Below are 22,011 nucleotides of genomic sequence, written 5' to 3' on the forward strand. Positions count from 1 at the left end.
TCTGGCAAATCATTATGACAACAGAACGTGAAGAGTGGCACAGGTGTGGTGTGCTTCACTAATATTGGTATCACTTGAACTTTTTCACATTTTGTCATGTTACAGCCACAATCTTTGCTGTAATAAATTGCAAGTTTATATTACAGAAAAATGCTAAGTAGTGCTTATGCATGTAGTGAAATGAAAATCTGGAGGTTTGACCTGCAGTTCAACTCGGGCCCTATGGGTCAATGCTATGTAAAATCACTTTTGGTAAATCACTTTTATTCCATGGTAAAAAGTGATTTTATAGTTTTACCTGGGGTATATCTCTTCTGCATTAGCACATGTAAAGACAGCAATGCCTTGCTCATTCTTCTTTATAAAATATCTCAAGTTAACTCACACTGGATGGAGGGCATTTGTGATAATCAGTTTCCAACACTTACAGCAGATTATCAACTGGATTTATGCCTGGACTTTGGCTTGACTATTCTAATACACAGATATCCTCCAAACTAAACTGTTAGGGTTGCTGTGAAGTCTTTTGTAGTGTACAACAGGTTTTCATCGCTTTACATCTCCACCAACTCCCACTTCTCTTTTCCACTGGAGAAAAGTATCCCCTACAACATAACACCAGTTTTCTCTTTATACCAAACCTGTCTTATGTGTTTCTTAGCTTACATGGTTCTGTTTTTTCATTAATGTTATTGAACTAACATGTGAAACCTGCATCGAACAGCTGGATTTATAGGGAGATGAAATTACATACAACTGAACCATATTTACTAATTTTTTGAAGTGAGAAATAGGGAACATTTTTAAGGTCTTGTATGCACATTGGCATGGTCACAAACAAGTTCAATAAATCTTTAATTCCCAACAAGACAACCTCTTCTATGCCATTAACTCTATAGCTTGGAGTGAGATGCGGTTTCTCACCCCTAAAGAAAAGTGGATTAGCAACCTTTTATCAGGGAAAACTAAAATACATAAAGCTATAAGTGAGGGGATGTTAGGAATGATGTACTCCAAGCTGATGTGTAACCTGAACTCTCTCAGCCTCAAGTTCACATATTGTTGAAAAAAATCCAGAACTAAGGATTCATTTAGGGTTGTGTGTTATCCTTTTCAAGAAGCGTGTACTGAAATGAAAACAAATAGGATTAAATGGTTGCAATCCAGACTGAAAACCTGGATTATGGCCAAAGATAACCCTAGCTTTTTTCAGCCAAGGTGTTAGGCTGAAAAAAGCTTACATATAAATAAACAGATAGAAGGACGTATTTCTACGTCTTTCCCCTTCCCCTCATCTTTGCCCTTGACTTTCTATGTAAACAATTGAAAACAAAGGAAGGATGTCTTTAGCCTAAGCTAAGAATGCATCCTTTAGCTACATATTTTTTTCTGAAAAAGTATAGCTAAATTCATTTGCATAAGATATTATATCAGCTTTCTGCAGGGTGTTCATTTCCAAACCAGTATAATGATTTTTCTGTAGAGTACATGTAGAAATAGGAGATTAAAATCAGATTAAATTTTACCTGTAGCCACTGTGACTGGTCACTGTGTCCAGCTGTCCAGGCATTGACCTTGCCCTGTTTGTCCAAACGGGCTTTTCCAGGTTCCCAAGTGAACATGTCCATGTTGAGTGTTCGGAAAATGCTGGAAGCCGTGACCTGATAATCTTGGACATGGCCTGACTTCATCCCCAGTGGTTCAGAACAGCCTTAAAAGAACAAAAAGAGACAGGTTTGTTCCAAACTTTACATGATGTAAATTCACAAATGAAGGGATGTGAAAATAAATTGGGTTTTGACCAGAATGTTCAGACTTGTCAGCACTAATCACCAGAGTCTTAAAAAAATACTGTACTTTGTGATCACATGCAAATGTTATTGTTAACACCACTTTACAGCAACTACTCTTTTACAAACACAGTTTGATGCGAATAATTAAAGAAACCGTAGTTCTTTGAGTGAAATGAAAATAAGCATCCACAGGCCAATTTTACAAAAACAAGAGACTCTGATCAGTGCATCCAAAACATAAAAAATTTATCTGATTAGTAAAGACCAAATACCTGTAAGCTCACAGCCAAGCAGCTCCATGCGTAAGGTACAATGCCTCCTGCAAACTTGGGGGTAAACGCGCACAAATTGGGCTTCAATGGGAGGTGTAAAAGAGTTGGCTGATGGAGCGTTGTTGTCAACATTTCCCCTGAAAATCTGTCGAACAGGATGAAACACCCACAGATGAGGGCAGAGAGAATGGTGAAACAGATCACTTTGCTATAATGTGACAATCAATCTACTGCACTCTGCAGTGTTTACCACATAGTGGACAAATTGCTGTCAGCCCAGGTCAACGAGCGAGAATTACTGAAAAAAATTAACAATTTCCTGCATCATTTGAACCTGATCATTCATAAAAACAGCAATGTGTTTTAAATTAGAGCCCCAGTAATTTTTCTAGTCTTTCTTCAGAATTACTAACTGAGAATAATATGATCCCAATACGTCTTGTAGTAAAAAAAGTAAGTACAGAATTGTATTTTCTTCTCAATTCTGGATAAATGCAAAAACAGATTTAATCACAGGAACTCAAGGACAGTTTAACAAAGGTATATCTTATAAATTAAATAAGATGACAGCAGCCACATATTTCTGTCAAGAATGACAGAATGCTGCATAGACTATTTGAGGGCTGTTCATCCCCAAATAGTACATAAATTGAATCTTAAACTCCTGGAAGTGGATAGGGATAAAGGGGAGTGGGATGGACCCTGTGTGCAAGCTAATTAGAAATCCATCTCATCATGTCCTCCACCTTGCCCTTCAATATTATAGTCTCTGTTCTCTGGGTGAACATGTGTATGAGTATGTATCTTCATCAATGTGTCACAGAATTAGAGGCAATTGGTAAAGGTAGGCATACACGAGACTCACCATATCCTCATCTTTGCCCTTGACTTTGTATGTTCTCCAGGCCTTCCCATCATCGCTGTAGGCTACTTTGTATGACTTGACATACTCTGGGCTGCCGATACGTTTGGCACCTTGGGTAATCAGGCCTGTAACCCTCATTCTCCTCTGGAGGTTTATCTGCAGAGTTCAAAGAGAGCATACAAAAACATCAAATTCCCTCCTAATTTAATGGCTCATACACACATCAGATGGGTCTCTGCAGTCACAAACAGACAGAGCATGCTTGTCATGGAGATCAGTTTGCCCTATTCCATTGTTTCTGTCAGGTCATCTATCTTATTCAGAAACCCTACGATCAAATGAAACGTTTAATCAATTCCCAAGATCCACATTCAGCTACACCCACAATCTGCAATCAGACAATATGATGTGCAGAAGTTTGGTGAGCCAGAAGAAAGAGAGTAAAGCAACAGTAGAAGGAGGTGATTAATGGTTGCCACTGATGCTATCTGGCAACACCAAAGTGAATCTTTACTCTAAGTGCATACAATTTTATGGAGTTTTACAAACATTTCATATTGACAAAGTGCATTCCAGCAGACCTGGACATTTTTCTTATGTTTTTCTGTTATATTTGCAGCATGCTTGTCGTTTTTAAATCAAAGGAGGATATAACAATACCTCTTGCCATGGCTCTCAAACAGTGCAAAAAACACTGGTTATGTAAAGTCTCATATATTTATGTCACGACAAATCAATCAGAATCAGTCAACAATATCTATACCATTTGATCGATTTGGTTGCAGTGATGCACCAGACAGAAAACTTAACATAGACACAATAAATATACACATAACATGATTTAAAAAATGGCCCATAAAAACAGTATTTACATTACAGTGTTTACATTATTCATTCCCAACAGTAAAGACTAAATAAAAATAACATTTAAAAAAAAGTACAAGTGGGAGAAATACTGCATGACAGAGAGCTAACAACAAAATTACATAGTAAGCCTGTGACAATAATAATTTAAAATGGCTTTCTTTATGTTCAAGAAAATAAGTCAAATTAAAGTTAAACTCATATAACTCGAGCATGTGACATTAGAAAGAAATAAAAACAAAAGCAAAGTCAAAACCTGAACAAAAAAAACACAAATCATGGCATATAAATCACACTCTTAAAACTTAACACTCTTAACACATTTTGCCTCTCCTTAATGAACCTAGAAAGTATTCACACTGCTTTACTTTTTCATCATTTTATACTACAGTCTAATGCATTGTATTAAACTATTTCCTTAAAATTTGTCACACAAATATCCCACTATGACCATTTGGAAAACGGTTTATGAATGTTTTGCATATTTTTTTTAAAAGAAAACCAAGAACTAACATTTATTTTAGAAAAAACAAATCTGAAAAAAAGGAAAGCAATGTCGATACCTTATGGATGTACTCGAAAGCTGTGTATATACTGTCCCTTGTTTTAAATAAATGTACAATTATCTAAAATTCCACAGACAGTTTACATTTAGAGGTTGATAGCTCCTTCTTCTCCATCAAGAACTGGAGCTGTCAGTGAGGAAACCTTTTCCCCTTTCTTTTCATAATGTTTGTGACTGCTGTGTTTGCGGCAGACGGCCATGTTTCAGCTGTAAGCCATGGCAATAGCGAAGAGACAACTGTTCACAACTGCTCTACAACATATGCATCTTTGTGGTGGTATTTGTAATGATTTTATAAATGACAGACAGAGGAAAAGCAGATAGTGGGCATAAGCCCAAGAAGTATCTCTATCTAGAAGAGAGAAGAATGGTGTCATGAAGCCATGGCAATTTAAAAAAAAAAATCACCAGAATAAACTAATGAGGCATTGTTGAAAACTATCGAAAAATATATAATAGCTCTAGTCAGAGTTACAGTGTCACCGCTTACACAGACTACCTGTGACAAACTGACAGGCAAACACTTCACTAATATAGGCATTGTCATCGAGTCTCAGTGACAGCTCACTCTGCATGGAGAGTATAATAATATTATAATTATAATCAATAATGCTAAGCTCAGAGATTGGCATTGTCAAATGCTTGTCCTTTTCATCGCATGATGAAAAGATGCTTAAATGCTGCTAAGTACCGTGATTAAATTCTAGATGGTGCTAGATAATTTAGTTACATTCAGATGGGATCCAGCTTGTTCAACAAGATCATGGAAAAGAAGAGTCAGGCAGAAGTTTAGGTGGAATGAAAGGCTATTTTAGGAGAACAAAATATTTAGTGAGATTAGAAAGGCGCTATTAAAACAGTTTTGTGATTTAGTTTCCGCCCCGAATCCTGAAAAATCTACAGTGGTATTCTGAAAAGGAAATAAAACAAAGTACAACCCCAATTTACAATAAATTTCTTGTTTGGTACAATTTTGTGACATGAATGACATAAATTTTTATATTTTTCTTTGTTGGCTAGACAATGAGAATAATTAACTCAAAATTACATAAGTATTGAAAAGTAAAACATTTTGATCACAGTTTCAATTATTTTTCTACCTTGCAGAACATAAAAACAAACCGTTTTAGCATAAACAATGAAATTCTGTTCACATGTCAGGAGCCCATTACCAAACAGCATATTGAATTTGCAGCTGCCAAGCAAAAAGCAAATCTAGCTCAAAAATAAAGTTGCTGTTTGGTGGGGAATTTGCATGCTGTATTTTATTTTTTTTTCTAAAATAAAGTTTCTGCTTTCCTGATAAACTCCTAAACTAACATGTTATGTCAAAATGTAGTACATGGTTGTTTGTCTCTGTATGACATAATGTGATAGACTGCCTGTCCAAGCTGTTTACCGCATGTCTTCAAGGCATTCTTGAATAACTTATAGAAGACTCAACTCATCACATTTACAGTACTTAGTACTCAAGTTGACAGCATTATGGGAAACATCCATGTTTTTTTTTTTACACAGTTTCATCACAATCTGTCATAGCTTGTTGAAAATAATGCCATGTAGTGTGCAATTCTGGCAAGCTTATGAAAATGTGAGAAAGCTGATGTCAGTTGATGACAACTCTCATCTTCTGATAAAAATGTGAAGGCCTGTGGGGATAAAGGACTGGTGCCTTGTTGAAGTTCTCAGAAAATCCTCACAGACAATGGCTGGAGAGGGAGATAGAGGAAGTCCTCACCTTAATACAGAAACGTCTACCTTTGAGCTATGGTTGCAATCCTGTACATTATTTATGAAACGCATCCAGCACTTGCAGAACTGACTGGCACTCCTGGTGAGCATGTGTTAAAAACCATAAAACAGAAGTACCTCGTTGAAATAGCAATTCTCTCACTAAACATCTTCCCTCTGGCTTGATGGCAGGTATTAAGTGGAGAAGATAAATATAAATAGAATATAAAATCAGTGTATTGTGAACAAGTTCTGTGCTGGTCACTGGGTGAAAGAGGCGAGTTAGACATAGATATAGATATTCAACAGATCACTAGTCTATCACAGGATTACATATAGCCATGCAGGACCAACAACCATCCACTGTTTTGGAAGGACATTAGCCTTTGAAAGATCAGGAAGAAAAACAAACTGTTTATGTTGACTGACTAATCAAAGCCTAACAGAAAACTTCTGTTTCTTCCAAAACTATTTTCAATTTGATGGGGCGTTTTTTGTTATGTTATCCATGCTTAAACAGAGCACTTGACTTACACATACAGTAGGAACCCCTTTAGTAGCTTCAGAAGTCTGTTGACCCTTACATTCACACTCATAGCATTTCTTTGCTCTTTTCCATTTTCTCCATAGAGACAAGAACCTCTTGCGCTAATTAGAAGCCTTGTCACTAAAAGGCCACTGCTGTGCTAATTGTTGGTGATCCGTCACATGTTTAATGGCCACTCAGAAATGCACCTCTGTCACTTCAATGCTAATAGAGATTCATTTCCTAGTTTAAATTCAACATCAATAGAAGTATCACACATGTGTGGACTGCGTGTCTACAGACATGCAGACATGTGCCATTTTGGATGGGAAGAACTGAAATACCTTAAATGTTTGTACGAAAAAAAAAAAAAAAGAACCTCTCAGAAACACATATAATCACAACAGCCTATTTGTTCAAACTCAAAAACTGTTGCTTGTTTTTGTTCAGATTAAAGTGTTGCTAAATCCTTTTCCTTACTGTGTACAGTAAGTCTCTAAATCAGCGAAATATGTCAAGACTGTGGATACTATATAATTTCCTCCACAATACTAAATAACTAAAAATTGGGTTACACAACTTCCTGAATTCATGTGTTAAGATACAAATCGGAAAGCCGCTGGTGCAAGGGTAATGATTTTAGTTACTTTATATTCTTTCAATATTTTCTGTTAGATGAATATTCACTCCGCATATAGGGAGTAAATCGACTAAAAAATCAATTTAGCTTCACAGAGATCAGAATGTATGTTGCAACAGTAAGGCATATATTTTAAATGTGGTGGATAATCCTTATTTTGCTACAGAGTGAAAATATGCATAATATGCCAATTAGTAATTCACAGAAAAACATATGAAACATGTACAGAGAAAACACGTTGCAAAATTGAAAACGGACACTTTTCTACACTTCCTCTTCTCCCAGTATGCATGAAGAGTTTCAGTGTGTGGACGTTCTCAGAATAAAAACAAGCCTCTACATAAGAGATTCTTCATCAAATGATTTCTGCTCTCATAGTAAAGAAAAACTCTTGTTTTCACTTTATAATTCACATGCTTTCGCCTTCACTGCTGTAACCAGCTCATATTTAGCATATTTGCAACATCCTGAGATGGACTGCATTTGACTGAACGTTTTATGCCTCCAAGAATGTGTTAATAAATTAACAGTCCTTTATCAAAGGCTGATTAAAATACATGTCACATATTTATGAAAAATGACTGCTAAAAAGTAGAGATGGGCAATAATAAATATGAAAATATTTTACGGAATTTATTGTGAGGATAATGAAAGAGGCAAAAATATTTAAAAATTAAAATGATATTCTTTGTTTATACAAAAGTTGAGTTGTGCAAAACTGTGCAAGAGTTTGATCTGTATAAAAAATGCACCTATTATCCAACTGCCTTTCTATCTACACCCAATATATAAATTAGCATAATTATAATGGGAAACATTATTAAATATATACTTTGAATTAAAAATTAGAATGTAAATGTGACAATTATTGATGCCACATTTGTTTTCTTTCACAACGGTGGAAAAAAGGTTTGAACAGCAAATAACTTTCATCATACTATTGGTTTTAGAGATTTGCAATCTTCCGGGTCTTCTGGTTTAAGCTAATGCATAAAGCAATTTATTTCTTTATGGCAAGTAATACACTTGCCATAAATGGTTGATACTCCCCAGTCATGCAATTGCGGCATTATTGTTGATTTTTTTTTTTAATGACACAATATTGTTGCTGAATATTTTAATAATGATTGCAGCTGCAATATGTCAACATTTTCCTGACTTCAATCTGTCTAACTTGTCACGATGATAATTTGAACACTCTGTTTAACCTTTTAACATTTCTGTGACTGATTTCAGGTGGAATAGATTAATGGCATGGAAACTAGGACTTATTGTGATAAAAATTGCATATATATATGGAAAGCAAGCAAACATGGAACTCCTGCGTGATGCATTTCAGTTGTGCACACACAATTCTAATTTTGGAATGGTGTCAACAAATGTGTGCTGCAAGCTAAATGAATAAACAGTGTAGGCATCAAGGACATTAAAAGACCATCAAACAACCTAAATATGTTATTAACATGCAAAGTTTGCATGCATGAGCCTTGAAACATTATATCTTCCCAAATGGTCCATCAAAGAAGGGATTTTTATGAAATTACATCAAAATAATAATGAAAAAACTAATAGGAAAAACTGTTTGTATTTTTATATTTACCATTGGCTATTCATATTTTTTAACAGGCTGAGGAATTAAGTTTTTACAATAGCAGCCTTCTGGAAAAAGGAGAGCTGACCTCTCGTTACCTGGCTCTCATCTACGTGGATTGTTACGACCACAAATGATTTCCGTATTCAGTATAATCATGCTGACCAGCAAGACATAGCCCACACACAGACACAAGCATAGAAAGGTCAAGGGTATAAGAGCACAGAAATCCACTATTTGTTGATTGCGCATTGATATTACAACTGCAGAATTACTCAAATAATCAGATTGTCCTTGAAACTCTGTAAAACTTGTGGCACTAATGCGGTACGATCTAATAAGATCTACTTTAGCAACTTAGAAAAAAAAAAACATTTTACTTTTACTTGAGTAAACCTTATTAAGAAATATCACTAATGTTATCCTCTACCAACTGTGAGTAATTTCACTAAATAAAGAATAAACTTGTTTTCACCAAACATACCAGAAAAAGATAAACTCATAGTTTATGGTAAAGTGAGACTTTGAACACAAGCTTTGGTATTTTAATGTTATTTTTCTTCTGCTGTGCAACTAGGTGGTGAAGTGAACAATAGATATTGTCTTTGGAACTATTATCATATCATAACATACACATATGCATTACCTACTGTAAGTACTGGTTTTATAAGTCATATGTAACAAAAAAAAGGATTCGAAAAAGTGCTTTATCTGCTTGAAGTTGTTCTTTTGTGATTACAGAGGAACTGGAGACAATTGTGTAATCAAATTGACAAGGATGTTTTATTCAGCAATGTCACAAGCAGTTCCTGTGGTTGCATAGAAGTACATAGGAGAAGTATTTTCTATGTACTTGTTTACTAACACACCTATTCTCTGAGTAGTGAAAGGCACCTGTCATCCATAAGGAGCAACTACAGCTTTACTATCTTCCCCAAGGACATTTTAGCATATAGAGACACAAAAACGTTGTGGGACAGTTTGCTCCAACAGCAGTGCAAAGCATGATTTACACTAGCAACCGCAGAACTGAGTCAATCTGATGAATACCACACAAAGCAAATCAGGTAACAGGTCTAAGTGTTTGCAGTGTTCAGCAAGGCGTAGGGAAATTTAAATCCTTGGACCAGCATGTTCAAAAGCGTTTAGTCACTTACTGTCATGGTACATTTGTAAAATAAAGCGCAATGGAAATACTTTCTTCAGGGTCACACTTCTGCCACAAAACAACTACTGAAGATTTTTCATTCTACGTTGGCGCCGGAAAGACCAGGAAAGAAACTATTTTTTGTGACTTACTGAGCAGCAAATACAGTCATATTCAATAAATTAAAATATGGGTTCCAATGAGGCTATGTTGCCACATTAAAAGTACCTTTTGAATATAACAACCTTTAAGCAGGTATCAAACATAGTTTTCATTAAGCTCACATTTCTGGTTTAGAAATGTTTTTTTTCTTAGTATGATATATTAATATATGATATATACAGTATATGATATATATGATTTGACCAAGATGGCAAAACTAATAAATAATCAACCAAATCTCTTTTTTTTTTTATCAGATTCAAATAATTGCAACATCTTTTCTAATGAGTGCAAAGCAGTAAGAAACAACCATTAAAACTTACACAAACTGCAAAATAACAGTGGAATAAACACAAAATTATATTTTTCTGATTTTGGTCTCACACCAATCAACCCAACTATGTAAATCCAGTCATATGAATCTGAATAAACAACAAAACCCAACGGAGAGCAGCATCCCAACATTATGTCTTTAACCATGTAACTTTCATCAAAATATGTGTACACCCGCTTAGCCGTCAGAGGTGATTTGTATTGTTTCATTTTTCCAACGCAGCTGGCTGAAGCAATATCTTGCTGATATTGGTGAGACCGGCAGCATATTTCCCTTGAGTGTTCAAATGCAATTTTGCAAGCTGGATATGGCGAGGCTGTAAAAGAAGAAAAAAAAAAAAACTCACATTCCTTCACTACATAGGTGTGTAAACCTTTTGCAACTACACAAAAATCAAAAACTCACAAAACAAAAATAAACGCATATGTAGTGCACATTTTCTCTAAAGCTCCATAACGTGTGAAATTATGTTTTACTTTGGTTTAAAACTGATGAAGCTCTAAGTGGTGGATCTTGAATTAGGTAATGTAAAAAGGTTTAGGGTGACGCATCAGACAAAACCCAAAAACAACAAGCTAGAAGCAAATCTAATAAAACCTGACAAGGTTGTAACTTGACAGTATTAGCCTGTTTGCATGTCCCTCATCACTTCACTCCACAAAGGCACAACACTGACTGTTAAGCCTAATGTCAGTGCATTTTCATGCCTGTAAACCTCTGCACTCATGTCTCAATTACACACGCCTTCCACAGAAACACAAAATATCCGTACCGTTGTGTTTTATAAGTGGCATTATTAGTGTCAATATTTTGTACTCCTTCATTCTCACCGTTGTACAGTGCCGGATTTTCTTCCTGTTTTTATTTTGCATATTGATTTTTATTTTCTTTTCCTAATTTCCTGTTGCTACATGTAGCTTACCTTTCCCCACCATTCTGCTGTGTTGCGTTGCTTTCCTAGCATTCTTCTCCTTCTTTTACTGTTCACTGACTATCACATATCCGAAGAAAAGTGTTTTCCTGATTCAAAATTTGCTTTAATCTCTAGTTATTCAAGATTTTTTCAACCTAGCTAAAACATGCAAACAAATTCAAACAGGGACGCAAAAATAAATTTCACGTGTTTTCAGGTTTTATTCTTCTATATGGAGGATTGACCTGTCTGTGGGCTGAAAATTTAAGGAGAGCAGGTACATGGACACCTTGATGTTCTGGTAAATTTCTCATGAATATTAGGTAATAAAGCTTAACACAATAATGAATTTCTTATTAGAAATAAATAAATAAATAAATGAAATTGCTATTCTTTAATGCATTGGTTTTGATCTTGAAATTGCAGTGGGAATTTTTATATTTTAAAGAAAGCTTTATGTTTTCCTTATTTTCTGTATTAAGCTACGTTTCTCTCCCTTTTTTGTTGCTCTGTCATATTTACCTGGGCAGAACATTAAGTGCTCCCCTGTTTAAGACTCTTCAATTTTATTTGTTTATGATGAATATTTAATTGGATTTTGGTCATGGGATTGTAACCAGATCTTGCAGCAGCTACTACAAATGAAATTATAAATTTTGGATTAGTATAATACTCAAAATTTTATTTTATTTTTTGGCATGATCAGACTTGCTAATGGTAATATCTGTATATGCCATCCCACTCAAACATTTTGCACTATGTATAGTTTTAGTCATACTTCCTTATCTTTGCTTCATTGTTAGAACTATGCTTTCATAAAATAAAACAAGATGCACAATTCTTTAAAACAGGAATTTTATTTGATTGATTCAAAGAAGTTTGCATCTTATTTTGTGATGAAGAGAAACCCTAAATTTGTTTTCAAGCACAAATCACTTAGGATAACGCTGGTTAATCTGTCACTTTGGTGATGCTGTCAGAAACTCCTGAGTCTAGAGAATTGTGCAGCTGCTGTCAGAGTTAATTTATGAGTTCATGACTGTGACCATATGAAGATGGAGATCACAACTCTAAACAATGATTGGCAAATATACTTTGGTTTTAAAATTGTGAGTTTTAGCTGTGTGATAGTAAGTTAGTGATTTTCACTAATTGTCCATTTCATGCTTTTGAAATCGAAAGATTAACGTCAGTGATATTTGCTTCAAAAGTTGTTGTTTTTTTACCTTTATCAAGTACAGAATGTACCTGTGATGCAATAGCTTTTGAGACATGCTGAGGTTTTCAAACTATTTTTTCAAAGAACAATTTTCCGTACTCAAAAAGACAAGATAGAAAAACTTTCTGACTTTGAACAATAGAGACAGAGAGGTGTGAGAGCTTTTCTAAATTCATCTGTTACGTTTGTAAAATATGTACTTTTGCCTCTTTTTACAGTACACGACCACAGCAAGATCTGCTTTGGATTTGATCATTTGTTCTGAACAGCTTCATGTCAAATAAGCAGTGAAAACATAACATTTTAATGTTTGCATTTTATGTAACATCTAAATGTTAGTGAAATGGGTTTTCTATATGTAATTTAATTTTATTAATCTTGCTTACTTTATTTTTCCACGAAGCACTTTGAATTATGTAACATATCAATTGAGCAAATCAAATAAACCTGTTTTGCCCTGCATTCAATTAATCAATGTTACTATTTAATCTACTAAGAGTAAAACAAATAGTACAAATACCAATGGTAAAAATTAAGAACAAGAAAAAGAAGAATATATCACTGTGCATTTGATATGTTGATTATCAATTTCTCTTAAACTGTTTTCTAATACAAATAATGTAAACTATTAATGTGTTGGACAGAATTGGAAAAAGGCAAAAACAATAGAAGTTATTCACGACTCTTATATTGTGCATGAAATCAAACGTCACATTTACCAGTCTTCATCCCTTACACCCCTTACAACTGGGGGTGTAAGAATACATCCAGCTCGCAATATGAAATGCTACATTATTTTGGGATTACGACATGCAGACAAGGCGATATTTAGAAATGGTTTTGAGAAAAATAAGAATCCCCACTTTTTGATTTACACAAACTAAAGGCTTCACAAACCAAAAAAGTTATGTATTGATGACTCTGTAGTTAGTGTGCAAAAATTGAGTCTCTAGCAAAAAGAAAAAGAAGATATAACTGTACACTGTTTATGTAGACATAGACTCCATGTTCTCATCGATTTCTCTTAAACCATTGTCTCATACAGTGAACACAAACTATCTTAGGGTTGGACTTGGAAAAGGGCACAAACAAGGGAGGCTATTTGCAACTCCTATTGATCTATTTTGTGCTTTGAAAATAAGCACTGCCTAATAGCGCAACAAGAATGTTAACTTCAACACAGCCAGAGAAAAAGAAGAATTTTAAACATCAGTGCTTGTTTTGCAATAAATATGGATATCTTTTCACATTTGTATGCTTGTTGTAGATAAAAGCCCTGTAGGAGGTTAGTGAAACACTGCAGTACAAAAGGCAAAAAAGTTGTGATTTTAACATGAAAATTACACTGTTAGAACTTGGATCAAACATCAAATGTATCACCATTTGCCCACTAATTTACAGAGCAAACTTCACACATTTAAAAAAGAACTCATCATATCAGTGTAATGAATTATTTCTATATTGAGTGTCTTAGTTTTAACCTTAAAAACCTTGCCACAGCTCTAATTATTATCCAGAATATCATGTTCTTGAGGTATAAATTATAAGTTAGATTTGTGAAATGTCACTTTTAGGTGAGTTGTATAGGAGTGGGACGATACACCCACCTCACAAGAAAAGATACCACATGATTTTCGGGTTACAACATAAACTAAAATTTTTTGGTCAATACATACTGGCTAAAGGTTTCATAATTGAAAAAGTTATGAATTGAAGACTGAAATTAGCATGCAAGACCTGATTAGATTTGACAATATATAAATATTTTTTCACAAATCCTTTGCAGTTCAGATATCAGACAGTTTCCGTGGTTGGGTCTCGATGAGTTACAGTATGTACTTCACGTAATAACTGCAGGGAGCCAGGGCCTTCAGTGTTAAAACTCAACTGTTTCAAGGAAAATAAGAGTATTCGCATAAATTGCAGTGGCTTTTTTGAGATTGGAGTCAAGAATTAATTTAGATTAAACTTAATTTTCTAATTAAAATTATTTGAACACGTCAAAGTGTTTGAGCAAGTCAATCACTTTCATAACTGACATCTGCATCTGTTCTGCACTCCACTTAGCCCTTTTTATGGGTCTTTATAAGTGTGGAGTCAACTTTCTAATCCAAGTAAAACTTTACTATTTAAAGACACAACCAACTACGGGCCTGTATTTAATTAAGACTGCACCTGTGCTCTAATTTAGTTTTCTCGAGCCCTAAGCTGGCTTTGCGTGCTGGCCATCCTGTCACTGTGTTTTACCTGGATCCATGGCCATCTGTCATTCTCGGCAGCCGTCCAGGCATTGACCAGGCCCTTCTTGTTGAGGCGTGCAAAGTATGGGTACCACTTCTGCAAGCCAAAGAGAGCACGGTGGGTGGAGGAGGCTGTTATCTGTTGGTTGGAGATTATACCACCCTCCATGCCTAGTGGTCCAGAGCATTCTGGGAAAAGAAAGTAGGAAGACAGATGAAGCTTTCAAAACTTGCAAATAGTGCAAGCAAACTACATTTGATTTTCCAAATACAAGATTACTGATAGATTACTGAGTTTCTCTGCCATATGATGTTTTATTACACTCTTTTATCCCCAAGAAAAATTACAAATTGTTATTTTTCTGAGCCTGTGCAACCCACAATTAAAACTATTGTTTCTCTAATCTTTGTCCCTGTATCTCAATAGCTTAGATAATCGTGAAAAAAGTCATTTCTGTCAGCATCTCACTACGAAAAGTGATGCTCACATATTAAATAGATTCATTACATTCAAAGGGATACATTCCAAGTGTCTGTTATGGGTATTTATTTAATATGGCTTACAGCTAATGAAAACTCCCATTTTCTTTTTAGAAAATTTTAATTAACAGTGGACATTCTAAAAAATATCACATCATAATTTTCTGCAGTAAAGTCACAATCACAATTTTATCATGGTTTTCCTACATAAAATCACAGCTCCTAAGGACAAAAAGAAACATAAGACACCATCTCTTAGTGCAAGGAGAATTTCTAATCATATTAATTTCTGCTACATATGTCAAGCAGAACATTAAAGAAATGTCGCTTTCAACACAAAAAGTAGTTTGTGTTTCAAACTGTCCTCTGACTTTTAGCAACATGTTACCTTCAAATATGCAACTGCATCAAAGTATTTTATCATCTTTACTGTATTAATCTCATTTACCAATTAATCATCAATGTCACTATTATTATGGGAGGCTCTTGTAGGCAGTAGCAATAATTTAGATAATTTCGTGAAAATTATTACTTTATGAATTTCATTCATAATTTCATTATCTTTCACCAACATAATAAACTTACAATGTCTTCCATATTAAATCCTTCAAGTCAGGGACAAATTACAGCAGACCACACACATATCTGCATTCAGACTGTTTTTTTTTCTTCTTTTTTTAGCAAGGAGGTTACTGTAAGATGTTTAAATTAGCTTTATGCTATTTGACATTCAGAACCTTTCTGTGTGGATAAGTGTTTGATTGCAAAGGTTTTGCCATATTGACTCTATAAATAAAACATAAATTCTCGTGATTTTTATTCTGGTTGCCCTGCTGAGAGCAATCACACCTTCAGACACAATAAATCTGACAGTCTTATAACCAATTAAACAGGCAAACCAGACAATTTTGAAGAGTGCAAACATCCAGACAGAAGCTTATTTATGCTTCAGATAGCACTTGGTGGTATCTGGGGGTTTGAGTACCCTTGTGTTTCTTTATTCTTTAGCCTTCTGCTTGAATATGCTGCAGCAATGAACTTGACAGAAAAAAAATAAAAGTACTAAATATAATTAAATAATCATTTAATTTTCAGTTGTAATAGTATTATACTACAATCATGGTATTTATTGAAACCAGTAACCATCATCCCAGTTCCATCTTTTGTTTGTAGCTGAAGAAAAAGAAGATAAACAAAACTTGCGTCTGAGCAAGAACATGGAACTGTAATGTACATATGAAATGTTGCTTATTCATTATTTCACAATGTCTTTGCTTTGTCTTAACATTTTCTAATTCTTATCACAAACTAAGATCATAACATCTACCACCTCTATTTTTAATATTTCACAATACCAAAAGAACAAGAATTCAGACAGAAAAGTCGATCGACTAAAGAATATGTCCATGTCATTTTGCATGAATTAGGTGGTTCATTCACACTGTTGGTTTTGCTATTTCTCATTTTCATCTTCTTGATAAAATCCCATAGACTGGATTTAGATCAAAGTTGCCAATCAATGATCCACTGTGACATCATGAACATTAAATTATACATTGATACTTTTGATTCAAGAATGGCAAGGACTTGAACAGTTACAGAATAACCCATGTCCTATATGTCGGTGTTGACTCCAACTGTGGTCCTGGCTATTTGAAGCTTCCCAAAATCTTGAATGGCCTTTGCTTCACAGTCCTTTTAGGGCGGTGGTTATCACTCTGGCTTCTACACATTTTTCTGCCACACTTTTTTCTTCCATTCAACTTCCCTATTTGAGCTGCCAGCTTCTTCAGCAGTTACCATTTGTGGCTTTTCCTTTAAGTGGAAAGTATACTCAGCAAGTGTTAAGTCAGCAGTCTTCCCCATACTTGTGTGGAATGCCAGCTCTTCAAAACGGAACCGATAACTTCACTTAAACAGCACATATCTGAAAGCTGCAAAACGGAGTTAGCGCCTATATGACGGGCTTTTGCCTTTGACATCCACAAGAGGGGTTTTGTTTATTTATCTGTGTTAATAAATGTAGGTTTACCTCAAAACAAGAAACTTCCCACTATTTTAAATATAGCAAAGTCCTGAAAAGCCAAAACTGTAAACAATGAAAGTTGTCTGTTCACATTTTACAAAACTATCTGAAAGATTTTCCATATTGTTTTTCCAGCTAGAACAAAGTCCTTATTGTTATTCTCCACAGGAAATGTGGCTAAGGCTTGCCCAACTCTTTCCTTCTTATTTGTACAATGTTAAGCATCTTACCATTCACAGCATTCAAGTGAGAAAGAAAAGAGACAAGAATCTTTAAGTAAGAGAACAGCCGGTTGTGTTTTCACCCTTAATCCTGGCTGTCTGAGCATGCTATGCATTTCATTAAACATGCCTGCAGTAAAATAAAAAAGGCAACTTGGTAAGGTTAATTTGAAGACACTTAGGTATGAGACAGAGTCAGGGAGGCACATTCTTTACACAATTAATAACAAAGAAGATTAAAAGGTTTAACAAATTATTCACTTGGAAAACAGGTTTTCTTTTCTTTTGCTTTCCTCATGAACACAGAAGATTTTCTAAATCTATACTAGCTAAACAGTTTTTTCCTCCAAAATAAACCATTTTCAAACCATACAGTTTAATCTTAAAGGTTACAAAATAACTTTAAAAACATCAATAAGACATCATACTAGAATAGCTCTTAAATTTCAGCTTTGGTGGAAGTTTTGGTTCAGTTTAGCTCATTGGCATAAAAGTATATAAGGCATCACTTTAGTTGTTAAGAATCTTCCAACCTGAAATAACTGCTGTAATAAAATTGTTCCCTTCAGTGCCTCATCATAAAAAGCTTCATTTAAGATATTTTACTTTTTCACCCATAATTGGTAATAAACTGCATTTACATTCAGTACATTCTAATTCAAAGCCTTTAAGCTAAGGAAAGCCTGGCATCTTTTTGCTTCTTCAAGCTGACAAAATACAGTAGCTCCCACCATAAACAGCGTCCCAGCTTTACCGGGGCTTAGGCATATTATTTGTGACAGATGCTTAAGTTTTAATTAGACCATAAGTCATGTAAATAGTTGTCATAAACGCAAAGAATTATGGGAAGATATTTTTTGTTTTCAAATAAAAACGTTATATACTGCATTCTCAGCAATAATGTCAGTTCTCTCCTGAAATGTAGACTATGTTTAAGGTAAATCAAGTGTAAAAGACATCCACAACAAATAAACGCTACTGGTGCTTTCCATTGAAATAGCTCATATACTTTGACTATCGTTGGTGGAATAATTCAGTTCAGTCAGACTGAAGAAGGGTACTGGTATTTATTGTTTTTTTCCTAGATCATGTTCTTTGGCAATACTTGCACTGTTTCAGTATTTCCTACATTTAGTTCTGACTGACAGCTAAAGTGATGGAAAGGAAACTGAAAATGAACCTAAAAAAACCCAAACTTAATTCAGTTCAATTTATACAGCTGAACTTTGTTCAAGTAATGAATGAATGCATATCAACACATTGCAATATAAATTCAAAGTTTATATTGCAATACTGGAAGATTTAATTTATGTTCATTTTGATGATTATGAGTTACAGCTGATGAAAACCCAAAGTTCACCACCAACAGTCTTACTGGAAAATGAATTATATCTTCAAGAAGGTTGGGGAAGCATTGGAGGCTAAATGGGATTGCTAGATGACTGTTCTGACTTAGGACTTAAGTGAACAGGCTGGGATGAGCAGTAGATGGCATGGCTCCCCAAATTATTCCTGACTTTGGAAATCTGAATAATGGGTCTCAAGCAATCAATAAAAAGTCATAAGAATGCTGAGTTTTGATAATAGATATTTTTGTGAAGTGTGTTGTCTCTAAATATAGCATATTTAACTTATTTGACTACTGTCTGCTAGTGTATTTCTGCCTACCAACTTAAACAAATCTGCTCTAAGCTATAAAGACGGAGAAGACTTAATTAACTTCAAAGTTCCCTAAAAGAGTGTAGGCATGTCATAGTCAGACTTTAGTCAGAGCCCAGGTGGAACAAACAGACTGAAGTGAAAACTGCAAATGAACTGTGTCCATGCAAAACAGCCTTAAGGGGATGCCTGAAGCTATAGCCACTGGAAAGCTATGATGGACCTTTCACTATTAAAACAAAACTCCTACAGAATTTCAGACTCTGTGCTCACACACAGAGGGAACACGCACACACCAGCAGACAATGAAACTGGCAGCATAGAGAGCTGTAAGGGAGCTTTAACCATGCAGGAAAGTCTAGAGTGAGGAAAGAATTGAACAATGAAAACAACCGCAGCACAACTTATCCAGCTGCTAAGACTGTAGGGTCTTAGTCAACAGGAAGTCTTGGGAGACACTGAGTAATGTCTGAAGAGAGTCAAGGGAGTGTCCACTATAGACTGTAGGAGAAGTAAGAGAATATCCAAATGTATATAGTGTGTGGCCCTGTATGTGATACTTTGTAAGACCATTTTTCCAACAAATACTGCTGCTCATGGAGCCCAAAGCTAAGGCCCTAAAAGAAGTACTGTTTTTGGGTTATGGGTGAAGTTCATGACTAAAGTATGAACTGAGTTTAGGTTAGGTTTAGGGTTTGATATGTACTGATGATGGTTAGGTTTAGGGTAACAGCCAGGGTTAGACTGTAAAAATAAATGGAAGTCAATGAAAAGTCCCTGCAAAGATAGGGAAATATAACAAGAGTAAGTGTGTGCGCGTGTAGGGGTGTGTGTACACACAGTTGAGAGATGTGTTCATGCATTCCAGCATGGCAAATCAATCTTGCTTCAGTGGTTCATTCTATGTGACTCACTGCTTCCAGACTGGTGTAGGTGGATACACAGGCTTCCTGCTGGAGCTCTGAGAGCCAGCTGATCTTTCAATATCAGATAAATCAACTTAATTTGAACCTCTTCAAAAGTCTGAGTATAAGAAGCTTTTCTTTTTGTACATACTATCTCTATTGCAATTAAAGGCTTGGAAATATTAATATCTTTGTAGGATCTTTCAAAGCTCTTTTGTCATAAATAAGCCTGCACAATAATCATACTAATGATATGTTAGTGTAAATTCCAAGCAAATTCTGACTCACGATACATTACATTTCCTCAATTAAATGTCAAACATCTTTACTCTAAAGAGCCAAAATAAAGCACAAATTAGTTTACATTTATTTTTTCCCCCATTAAATATATATCTACCATTTTTCAACTATAATGAGCAAACTGGCTGTCAGTTAGGAAGCCTAATGGTGTGTTTGAAGACTGAAGTATTAATTCTAACAGTGCGTATATTTATTTGAGCATGAAATTATTTTACAGAAAATTGCAATTGTAATAACAATATATATCAACACTGTTTCCAGATCTACATGAGTCAACATAGGTTCAAGACTGCTAGTAATTAGGAAAAGTGTACTGGAAAACTGAGAAACATAATTCTCTCCCATGACAATAAGAATGCATCACTTAAATACCTTGTGCATAACTTTGCAGCATGAGAAACATCCTAATGTCACAATCTCAAATATGAATGTATACTCTATCAAAAGGGCCTATAGAACAAATAGAAGAGGACTTGAATTGTGCAAACCACTTGTACATAATTTGGATGCTTATCTAGAAGGTGCTCTGTGCCACAAAGAAGACTGGATTTACAAGGACCCTTTGGCCAGAATTTTGAAATCATGGAACCTAATTCAAATGATCTTCAAGTCTGCAAGATTCTGGGTTTCCTGATCTGGCAATCCCTTGCTTCGGTGGGAGAAAGCCACAGCAGTGGTTCAGCTGCACCAGTCCCAAGTCCAGCTCAGAAATGATACTCAGATGAGAATTTTATTATTATTATTATTATTATTATTGATTTAGTCAAAGGATAATGCTGAGGTAATGTTTTCCTCAGTATCCTTGCTGATGAGCAATTATTGGAGCTGGGCAGGACAATGAGGGTGCTTCACACTATTCATATTCACATGCTGATGGTGGCAAGCTCCTGGATTGCAACCACAGTTACCCTGGGACAGGTCTGACAGAAGCAATGTCACCATGAACTGGCGCGACTGGGTAGTCTGACCACCACCAGCAGGCAAGACTGGTGAAGTGTCTTGCTCAAGGACGCAACAACTGAGATATATGAAGCAGGGGAACTCATCAATTACAGCATGAACTCCTACTCCCGTTGCAAATTTTTTAAAAATATGATGATCTCTGCTAGCTTTCCTCAATGCAAACACAACCAGAGCCAGAGTAAAATAGGGACGGGGCGACCGCAACCACACCTGTAGTGCAAATAGGCCTTAAGGGAGCTGCCTAAGCAATTTTCCTTCCAATTTAATATTCTTGAAACCATTCAAAGTTTTCCAAAGTTATCAGTTCAATAGAAAGATAACCCAGAATTATTGGAACTAGTTATAATTTGTCTTTCAAAAACTGCCAGAAAATTATTTGCAAGCATTTTGTAATAGACTATTCTCAAACATTTTTTATGAAAGTTAAGTTAGTCCAAGTTGCAAAACAAAAAAACTTCTTCATATTTCAATGCACTTTTTAAGCATTACATGGTCCATTAGAGTTTTGTGATTGAGTTCTAACTCATACACCAATGATCACATTCAGGATACTTTTTATTTATTTAATTTTCTGACAGTGATTTAATAGATTCAA

The 22,011-nt window shown here is 35.1% G+C and overlaps 1 protein-coding gene across 6 annotated transcripts in view; it reads right to left on the bottom strand.

Moving 5' to 3' along the window:
* Nucleotides 1-22,011, bottom strand: part of LOC116729593 (EGF-like repeat and discoidin I-like domain-containing protein 3) — a 126,443-nt gene that overhangs the window by 34,737 nt on the left and 69,695 nt on the right. For all 6 annotated transcript variants that reach the window (XM_032578248.1, XM_032578246.1, XM_032578250.1 and 3 more), the window contains 4 exons: nucleotides 14,870-15,051; nucleotides 2,931-3,086; nucleotides 2,066-2,210; nucleotides 1,527-1,711 (listed from right to left, as the gene is read on the bottom strand). In XM_032578248.1, coding sequence (XP_032434139.1) covers nucleotides 1,527-1,711; nucleotides 2,066-2,210; nucleotides 2,931-3,086; nucleotides 14,870-15,051 — 668 coding nt within the window. The remainder of the gene's footprint in view (nucleotides 1-1,526; nucleotides 1,712-2,065; nucleotides 2,211-2,930; nucleotides 3,087-14,869; nucleotides 15,052-22,011) is intronic.

The sequence above is a fragment of the Xiphophorus hellerii genome, chromosome 12 (assembly GCF_003331165.1).
Source record: "Xiphophorus hellerii strain 12219 chromosome 12, Xiphophorus_hellerii-4.1, whole genome shotgun sequence".
NCBI classification, from domain to species: Eukaryota; Metazoa; Chordata; class Actinopteri; order Cyprinodontiformes; family Poeciliidae; genus Xiphophorus; species Xiphophorus hellerii.